The 9,895-nt window shown below is 42.2% G+C and overlaps 2 protein-coding genes across 2 annotated transcripts in view; both read right to left on the bottom strand.

Moving 5' to 3' along the window:
* The window catches only part of mlpha (melanophilin a), a 10,651-nt gene extending 5,130 nt beyond the window's left edge, over positions 1–5,521 (bottom strand). Inside the window, exons 1-8 of the mRNA XM_031878574.1 lie at positions 5,411–5,521; positions 3,642–3,755; positions 1,490–1,711; positions 1,224–1,336; positions 810–854; positions 629–687; positions 456–545; positions 249–371 (exon numbers count right to left, since the gene is read on the bottom strand). Of these exons, the coding sequence (XP_031734434.1) occupies positions 249–371; positions 456–545; positions 629–687; positions 810–854; positions 1,224–1,336; positions 1,490–1,711; positions 3,642–3,755; positions 5,411–5,499 (855 nt within the window). The 5' untranslated portion in view covers positions 5,500–5,521. The remainder of the gene's footprint in view (positions 1–248; positions 372–455; positions 546–628; positions 688–809; positions 855–1,223; positions 1,337–1,489; positions 1,712–3,641; positions 3,756–5,410) is intronic.
* A 1,333-nt stretch (positions 5,522–6,854) lies between these two features.
* Positions 6,855–9,895, bottom strand: part of iqcb1 (IQ motif containing B1) — a 3,607-nt gene continuing 566 nt past the window's right edge. Inside the window, 9 exon segments of the mRNA XM_031878573.1 lie at positions 6,855–7,153; positions 7,286–7,442; positions 7,519–7,656; positions 7,966–8,120; positions 8,316–8,391; positions 8,482–8,557; positions 9,060–9,178; positions 9,275–9,378; positions 9,470–9,687. Coding sequence (XP_031734433.1) covers positions 6,855–7,153; positions 7,286–7,442; positions 7,519–7,656; positions 7,966–8,120; positions 8,316–8,391; positions 8,482–8,557; positions 9,060–9,178; positions 9,275–9,378; positions 9,470–9,687 — 1,342 coding nt within the window.

The raw sequence follows: 9,895 nt of genomic DNA, 5'->3' as shown, positions 1-9,895 counted from the left end.
AGGTGAATACAGTCACCTGTTGGTTGCCCCCTTAGCATGGCTCACCTTTACCTTATGTTTGCTATCACCTGCCTCACCTTCTCCTCACCTATACCTGACCTATACCTGACCTATACCTCACCTTCACCTCACCTTCACCTCACCTATACCTCACAGCAAACCAGTGAGAGCTTCAGTCTGACCTGCTGGGAGCTAAAGTACCCACTTAACCACATGTGTGTGTTCTTTTATGTATACTCTGTGTGTACTGTGTGTGTATTTGTACACATACCAGGTCTCATGGCGTATCGGTCCAGACTCTTCCTGCGGTTCGCTCGTTGGTTGTACACGTCGTAGTCCACATCATTCCTGTAGCCTCGATCCTCCAGAATCTGCTCCACAAAACACAGAGAAGCTCTTTGACATGATTCTACATTAATATTAGTAATGACTGAATTAACGTGTTGTTGACGTACTTGTACAGACGGTCGCCGCGAATACGGGAAATATTCTTCGGGGTCGAAATCCAACGGATGAACAGAGAGCAGACGTTTGCTCTTCCTCATCTGAAACAAGAAGAAACAAAGAGCTTCAAATCTGAAGCTTCACGTCTGATTCAAAAATATGAATGTTTTTAAGTTTGTGTTACCACTTTGTAGTGCTGAACCTCTGCTTCTCCGTGGTCATCCTCCATCCCGTTATACACATCTACAGGTACAAATACAATAATTATACACATCTACAGGTACAAATACAATAATTACACACATCTACAGGTACAAATACAATAATTATACAAATCTACAGGTACAAATGTCATATCAACTCACTGCTGCGGACGTCTGGCATACTCTGAGTGTCGTCATCACGACCACCTGAAGGAGAAACACAAGAGGTCTCATGATATTATGTATTATTATTGTAATAATCATGTTTCAATATTTACATAAATATATAGAAATAAATAATCCATGCTTCCTATATTCAATAGAGTATAATAAACTAGTATCTAATGAACAAGTGAATATCTGCGGTTTCTTATTTAACATCATTTGATATTAAATATTGTTTCCCCAAATGTTCATTTGATTTATAAAACAATTACACCTTTTTCTTTATATAATTTACAAACAAAGTAATACAAACTTAAAAATCATTGAAATGAAAGAGTCAGCTGGTGTTGAACAGCCTCAGGGTCTCTGATCAGCTGACAGGCTGATGACCACGTGTGATGTCACACTCACCGTCTCCGTTCAGCCTCTTGTACAGTGACCTCATCACCTTCGCGCTGCCGAAGCGCTTGAAGCGATTCCTGACGTTGTCGTGGTACCAACCCACAGTACCGATCTTCAGCACCCTGCAGGAGTACACGGCAAATGCTTCATTAGTACACAGCAAATACTTCATGTACACACAGTATATCTACTAGCAGAACTGAGACCATGTTTCTGAGACAGATACGTTCCTTACCTGCGCTGTCAGGACTCAGACCTACCTGTGTGTCTCTCACCTGGTCATGCGGCAGTTGTCACACACCCAGCCGTGCTCCTTCTTGTTGTAGCGGCTGCAGGACTTGCAGGTGTACATGTGGCAGTCCAGACACTGACGTTTACTGTTGACCAGGAACTTAAAGGGCTGCAGGCAGCGGATACAGTGAGACTCGGACAGCTGACTCTGAGACCCCAGCAGCTCTCGCTTTGTGTCTTCCTTCTGGATTTGAGTCTTCAAATCACTGCGATAACCAGAGAGGAGAGAAAGAGCAACCACGATATGTTACAACAGGAAGTGTTACCACGATATGGCTTGTCCTGGGGATGCACCGGAGGTGGAACAATAACACGTAAAGGTTCATAAATATGATTGGAAATCATAAAAAAACACATTACAGAACATGAGATTGATCCTAATTAACCTTTATTGAATATCATAATAAACCTGTTAGATGTCTGTACTACGGTACATCGACTACCAAAACTATAGTACATCTACTACCAGAACTACGGTACATCGGCTACCAAACTACAGTACATCTACTACCAGAACTACAGTACATCGACTACCAAACTACAGTACATCTATTACCAGAACTACAGTACATCTACTACCAAAACTACAGTACTTCTACTACCAGAACTACGGTACATCGACTACCAAAACTATAGTACATCTACTACCAAACTATAGTACATCTACTACCAGAACTACGGTACATCGGCTACCAAACTATAGTACATCGACTACCAAACTATAGTACATCGACTACCAAACTATAGTACATCTACTACCAGAACTACGGTACATCGGCTACCAAACTATAGTACATCGACTACCAAACTATAGTACATCTACTACCAGAACTACAGTACATCTACTACCAGAACTACAGTACTTCTACTACCATAACTACAGTACATCTACTACCAAACTACAGTACTTCTACTACCAGAACTACAGTACTTCTACTACCACAACTACAGTACATCTACTATCACAACTACAGTACATCTACTACCACAACTACAGTACATCTACTACCATAACTACAGTACATCTACTACCAAACTATAGTACTTCTACTACCAGAACTATAGTACATCTACTACCACAACTACAGTACATCTACTACCAAACTATAGTACCTCTACTACCAGAACTACAGTACTTCTACTACCATAACTACAGTACATCTACTACCAAACTATAGTACATCTACTACCAAACTATAGTACTTCTACTACCAGAACTATAGTACATCTACTACCAAACTATAGTACTTCTACTACCAGAACTACAGTACTTCTACTACCAGATCTACACACATTACATGTTAAAGTCACTTGAGGTGGAGCTCATATAACAGAGAAAGTAGATGATGTCACTGTGATAAATGGTGGATGAGATTTGATGTTTGCAGCGAGTTCATTATTTGTGTGTAAATTGATTTTCCATGGTGAAGATGTGATTGTGAGCGTTCACAGAGGACAGAAGCTGCTTTTGTTCTGAGCGGTGTCGTAATGACGTAATGACTCCTCAGTGTGTCCTGGGAGAGAGAACCAGAGACAGTTCACACTCAATGTTTAATGAGAAGTATCAGACTCTGCTGAGAACAACAGTCCCTGACTGTGTCTCTGAGTTTGCCCCTGGGGCTGATGGGAGTTGCAGTCTTTAGTGCGGAACACAGAGCGTCTTTGTGAGCTTCCTGTTGTCTGCTGCAGTCTCTCGCCCGTGTGACCAAGTCGTGATCGACTGCCTCAACAACGACGTCTTTCACGCTCACATTCCTCCAAACGCCACGAGAACGAGTCGCCTCACAAACTATCTAACGCGCTCAATATGGATCCATATTCATATTCATCTGCTCTACATGTTGACTGTTTGAGAGATGTTTTATACATAAATACCTTTAATAATCAGTTTTATTACACTATATAAGAACATGCTTTCTAATGTATTTTGCATGATTTGTGTATATATATATATATATATATATATATATATATTGAAAGGTATTGATATCTGTAACTTATGTGGAAGCAACGACTATTAGATTTACTGGAGGTGCTGACGATGGACATGAGAGAAATGTAAAAAGCAGCGTGAACGTAATAAACATAATAAATATAATAAATATATGAAATATAGCGAGAGATGGATGTTCGTACCCGAGCCGCTCCTCTTCTTTCTTTCGGAGGTTGAAGTCTCGTTGAATCACCTCCCAGACGTGTTTGGCCTCTTCGTCCGACAGACGCGACAGATCCAGTTTACGCTCCATCACACTGAAATCAGATGATGTCGTCAGCAGATGATACCTTAACATATGATGTAGTATATAGTATAGCATATATATATAGTATATAGTATATAACATATGATGTAGTATATAGTATAGCATATATATATAGTATATAGTATATAACATATGATATAGTATATAGTATAGTATATATATAGTATATAGTTAGAGCAGTGCTGTTTAAAGCTGTAGTTACTGCTGTCAGACGTCATTGTCAGTGAGTAACCGAGTTCCTCAGGGTTCTTCAAACAATGTGAGCACAAAGGTGGAATATTTTCAGAAGAAAGATTAAAATATTCCGCTTGACATCTTCTGACGAATAAATTGTAATATTTTGAGAAAAAAAACGGAACATAAAAAAACTCAATATTTCAAGGAAACAAATAAAATGTAATACTTAAAAATAACTGCCAGTACTTAAAGGAACAGTGTGGAGCATTTTAATATTCACAACTATGTTTTTATTATTGTGTAAGAGCCGCTGTGTTCTTATTTACATAGTGAGCCTCTTCATGGAGTCCGCCATGCTTCTACAGGAGCCCAGAAGGGACAAACCAAAGCCTTTAAATATAGCCTTTCATGCCTTTATGTCACCTGAAGGCCACCGTAGTTCTCTGCACTCATGTGAGCCTCACCACTGGATGAACCGGTCAGCTGGAGCTCGCTCAATCAGAATCAGAATCAGAACCGTTTATTGCCAAGGAAGTTTGCACCTACAAGTAATTTGTCGTGGCGGGTGGTGCGTAACATTTAACAATAGACAATAACATTAAACTGTCAATAATCAACACAGTGCACGAAATAGAAACATTAAAATTTACAATAAAATATAAAATATAGAATAAAGTGCACAACAAGACAGATAACAGGACTGTAAAACAAGTGAAGTGCAAGTGAAAAGTTAAAGTGATGAGTGTGTTTAAATAAAGAAACAGGGATGTGCAGGGGAGAGACCAGAAGGAAATGTCCTGGGGATGACAGAGTCAGTGGGGGACCCGGGCTTTGTTCATGAGCCCGACTGCGGACGGGAAGAAACTGTTTGTGTGGCGTGAGGTCTTGGTTACTTCACTCATTTATAAAGTCCTGACACAATAAAAGGATCAACGTGATCAACAAGTTTCTCTTCACCTTTAAAGTCTCATTGAACCTTACTTTGACTGATTTACTCCGATTCAAACGGATGACTTTATATCACAGAAATGTGTTGATCAGTTTGCAGCAGTTGCATTAATGTTGGTGTGAATCAGAACAGCCAGGCTGTGTTTCCGGTTGCTCGTCTGTGTTGCCGGTCTGTTTTTAAAGTTGCAGTTTTTCACCACACCCTGATGACTTCACATGAACCTGATGAATTCACTGTGAAAGCAGCGAAACGTTGAAACTCTCTGATATTTACTCGATTGAACTTGAATATGTTTAAACCGTCAGAATGTTTCTGTCTCTCTTCATGTTCAGATTATATGAAGTACTTCTGGAAGCCACGAATCGACTTCATGAAACAAGTTTCAAATTTGCAAATCAAACGACTAATAACAAATATGAAATAAAGAACAAATGTATGAAATGAAGATAAAACAAACAGTGACAGAAATACACAAAACAGACATTTGAATGAACGTGATGAAAGAAGAATAAACTCACCGTGTGTTGGTGTGCTCAGGCTGCTGGATGATGAGACGGACGTCTGAGTTCAGACTGAGAATCAGCTGATCACATGACCACGTCCTCATGACAACACACACACACACACACACACACGCCCGCCCGCCCGCCCACCCACCCACCCACACCCACACACACACACACACACACACACACGAGAACATTCAAGAGTAATATTCAGAAAATTAAACAAACACAGATAATTTGACATTAAAAACATTTGGTAACACTTTATAATAACTACACACTATGAAGCATTAGTTAAGTTTGAGTAAAGACTTAATTCATCATTTATTAAGCATCGTTCCTACTTTAACACTCATTAGTATGCATTTCATAACAGTTATACATGTTTTATTCTTGAATAATAAGCTTGTCTGTTATGTGTTTCATGATTGTCTTTTCATACTTTATAAATGATGGATTCCACATTTGTAAATTAATTATTATATATATTACAACCCAACTATTAAGGAGTTGTAGATGATTGATAAGATCATATATAAAGTGTTGGTAAATGATTAAGAACGTATTTTGATGTACATTATTCATATATTTATATGTATGATTTAGATATGCACTGATGTTAGGGACTATGTTAATACATGCTTTATAAACGTGTATTAATACTGCACCCATGATTAATTCAGGTAGTTACTAGTCGTTAGTAAAGTATTTTGTGTGACCTGATCTAAAGTGAGGACTATCTCTGCCCTATAATCTAGTTGAATTGTTAATGTTGGGATGTCGACCATATTGTCTGCACGGAGAATTGTTTTTGTTGCTTCTGTTTACATTCAAATTAAAAAAATGCTCTACAGGCATAAACTACTGTTGTTGTTTTGCTTGTCATATTTTTCTAATGTTGATAATGGGTGACAATCCCTCCGAATCTCTGAGCTCCTCACCCTATCTCTAAGTCTGAGCTCAGACACCCTATGAAGGAAGGAAGGAAGCACATACCACTGCGTTTCAAGTCAAAGTACACATACCTAGTATTCTTTCGAAGAGTCACCTCTTACAGAGTATTTTAATACCTGTAGCCGTCAGATAAAAGTATTTACAGAAGTACTTTGTTGTAAAACACAGAGGTCCTACCTGCGTGACTCCAGCGTCGCTCTCTAACAGTTGTTTCCCTCTGACACACAGACGGCTGCTTATGTAACAGCTGAGCCTCCACTGAGCCGGCAGCTCAGATCAATAATCAATGAGAGCGATCGATAGCTCATCACTGCACACGTCACCAAAAACTCTTCTGACAATTTGAGTTTCATAGTTTTTATGTAGAGGGAAATCATGACAGATATTACTGAGTGGGTACAATGTGTACTGGTAGTATTGTTAAAGCAGAGCCTGGCTGCACAGAGGAGGAAAACAAGCGCCCCCTCCTCAGTCTGTGGCTCCCTCTAGTGGGTGAAGCTGGTCAATGCAATAAAAACATGGATATAGTAGGAACTGTTCTTTTTAAAGTATACAAGTCTTCAGGTTAAAGGTTTAGTCCCCCTACAAACAGTCTTCCAAGCTCCGCCTCCAGCACCCGGGCGGGGCTAAACGTGTCAACGACGCCCCCGCCGGCCACGTCCCCCAGCGTCCTCCACCAGGGCAGCCTACTGGCCTGCAGCGCCGCATTGTGGGAGTCTCGGGCGCGGGCGGCGACGGGACCCGAGGGGCTCAGGAAGGAGTCAGCGTCTGTTGTCGTGATGACGGAGAGGGGCGGGGCATCTGTGTGTGGGGAGGAGGAAGACATTTTTTCTTAAATACACATAAATTTGTATGAAGTTTGGTTGATTGCTTAACTATAATTAGTGTGTGTGTGTGTGTGTGTGTGTGTGTGTGTGTGTGTGTGTGTGAGACCTCGGAGCAGCTCCAGCTGTGTGTGTGTGTGAGCCAGCAGAGCCTCCACCGTCTGCTCCTCCCTCCTCCGGTCTCCTCCTCTCTCCAGCTCCGACAGCAGCAGCAGCTGCACCTCCTCGTGGAGACGCTCGCACTCCTGACGGGACACGCGGGACGACTGTGTACACAAAGCATTGTGGGTAATATATCTGCTGATTGTTTGTTGACATCTTTAAGGAGTTAAAATGTCTTACAGGATGTCGAGAGATGTGCTCCTCCACCTGTCTCTTCAGCTCTGCCCTCCGGCTCTCCGTCAAGCCGTTCTGACCAATCCAGAAAGACGTGGTGGGCGGGACCAGCGTCGCTCGTCGTCTCTGCAGAAAGCGACGCACCTGAAGACGTGTGTGTGTAGTGAGAAAAAATGCAATCAACAAAATGTATGTATTTTAGTACAACCGAATGCTGTCACTGAAAGTGGCCACGCCCCTCAATTATACCTCACTTTAGACATTAATATAATTTAAACGTGTAAGTTGTATAAACAGTTGTCATAAACACGCTGTAAAGTTCTTCGTTTCTGCTGTAAACTTCGTTTTAAACATGGTCTTCTGTTGGAGCCTCTTGTGGCCATTTGAGGAACTGCATTGTGTGCAATGAGGGTCCTCACAAGTACAGAAAGACAAGTCTGTGTGTGTGTGTACCGCTCTCTGCAGCGTCCTGGCGGCCTGCTGCCTCGTGTGTGTGTGTCTCAGTGTGTTGTTGTTGTAGCGTCGTCTCTCTCTGAAGCCTCTCCAGAAGCTCTGGATCAACACGGCCGCCTGACGCTCACACTCCTGCAGGTACGGCTGCACCTGGTCTACACACGCACACGCACACGCACACACACACACACACACCTGATGTCATGTGAATCCAAAATCTAACAAATGACAAATTTTAGTTGAGCCAACAACCAAACTCTGTACATTTATTAGTGTCTGTGTGTATGTGTGTGTGTGTAGGTGTGTGTGTAGGTGTGTGTGTAGGTGTGTGTGTGTAGGTGTGTGTGTACCAGCAGGAAGTAGCTGCAGCAGTGTTCTCTGTTTCTGGTGGAACTCCCTCCTCGCCTGCTGACGCCTCACACACACCTAAAACACACACACACACATTACTACACACATTACTACAATAATTCCATCAGTGCACTAAGAGTACTCAGACTGCAGTATTACTCTCACCTGATACTTCAACTCCTCCTCCCATCGCTGCGCCTCCTTCTGCTGCTGCTGCTGCTGCCTCCTCCTCCTCTGACACCTGAGACACATGTACTCTAAGTACTTAAACACACCTTTACTGTAAGTACCTAAGTACAAGTTTGTAGTACTTAAGTACACGTTTACTGTAAGTACCTAAGAACACGTTTACTGTTAGTACACGTTTGTAGTACTTAAGTACACGTTTACTGTAAGTACAAGTTTGTAGTACTTAAGTACACGTTTACTGTAAGTACATGTTTGTAGTACCTAAGTACAAGTTTGTAGTACTTAAGTACATGTTTACTGTGAGTACAAGTTTGTAGTACTTAAGTACATGTTTACTATAAGTACATGTTTGTAGTACTTAAGTACACGTTTGTAGTACTTAAGTACACGTTTACTGTAAGTACACGTTTGTGGTACTTTGGTTTATAAAATCTGATGTTTCGTTATGAATCAAACTCCAACAGTTTCTACAAATACAGATGAAACAATTAGTACTTTAATTAGGTTTTAATTAATCAATTAATCAATTAGGAGACAGACAGACAGACAGCTACCGGTATGTCCTCTGCAGCATGCTGACTGCTCTGTTCAGACTCTTCATTCTCCGTCTGGTCTGATACGACCTCCAGACCGCCTGGATCACACACGCCGCCCGCACGCGCTCAGTACACACCTACACATGGGGGGGGAGGGGGTCAGAGACGGAGGAGGACAGACAGACAGAGAGTCAGACAGACAGCCAAAGACACAGACAGACAGACAGACCGACCTGTGGACGCCTCCTTGTGTCAGATTGGATGAGGGCGATCAGCTGATCCACTTCCTGGTCAAAGCCCCGCCCCCTCCAGTCTTTGTCCAATAGAATGTCCAGAGCTGCAGAGACACAGTGACCTCTGACCTCTCAGGATTTGAGACCCAATAATCATTCAACTGTTATTAAAAAATATATCTCAACACGTGTGACCTCTGAAGCTGAGGAGGAGGGGCTGGACCCGGAGCTCCTGCTGTCTGGCCATGAGGAGGATCAGTCTGATGGAGGCCCCGCCCACCGAAGAGTCACAGCTGACGGTCAATTGGCCGACGGCCTCGTTAAGCAGCAAGAGGACGGAGTCATCGCTCAACTCAGACAGGAAGTCACTGCAGAGAGACAGACAGGTAGAGAGACAGAGAGAGAGAGAGACAGAGAGAGAGGTAGAGTGAGAGACAGACAGGTAGAGAGGTAGAGAGAGAGAGACAGACAGGTAGAGAGGTAGAGAGAGAGAGACAGACAGGTAGAGAGGTAGAGAGAGAGAGACAGACAGGTAGCGAGGTAGAGAGAGAGAGACAGACAGGTAGCGAGAGACAGGTAGAGAGACAGGTAGAGAGAGAGAGAGGTAGAGAGACAGGTAGA

This window comes from Anarrhichthys ocellatus, unplaced genomic scaffold (assembly GCF_004355925.1).
Source record: "Anarrhichthys ocellatus isolate YVR2014 unplaced genomic scaffold, GSC_Weel_1.0 scaffold187, whole genome shotgun sequence".
NCBI lineage: Eukaryota > Metazoa > Chordata > Actinopteri > Perciformes > Anarhichadidae > Anarrhichthys > Anarrhichthys ocellatus.
This window is presented reverse-complemented; position numbering and strand designations above follow the sequence as displayed.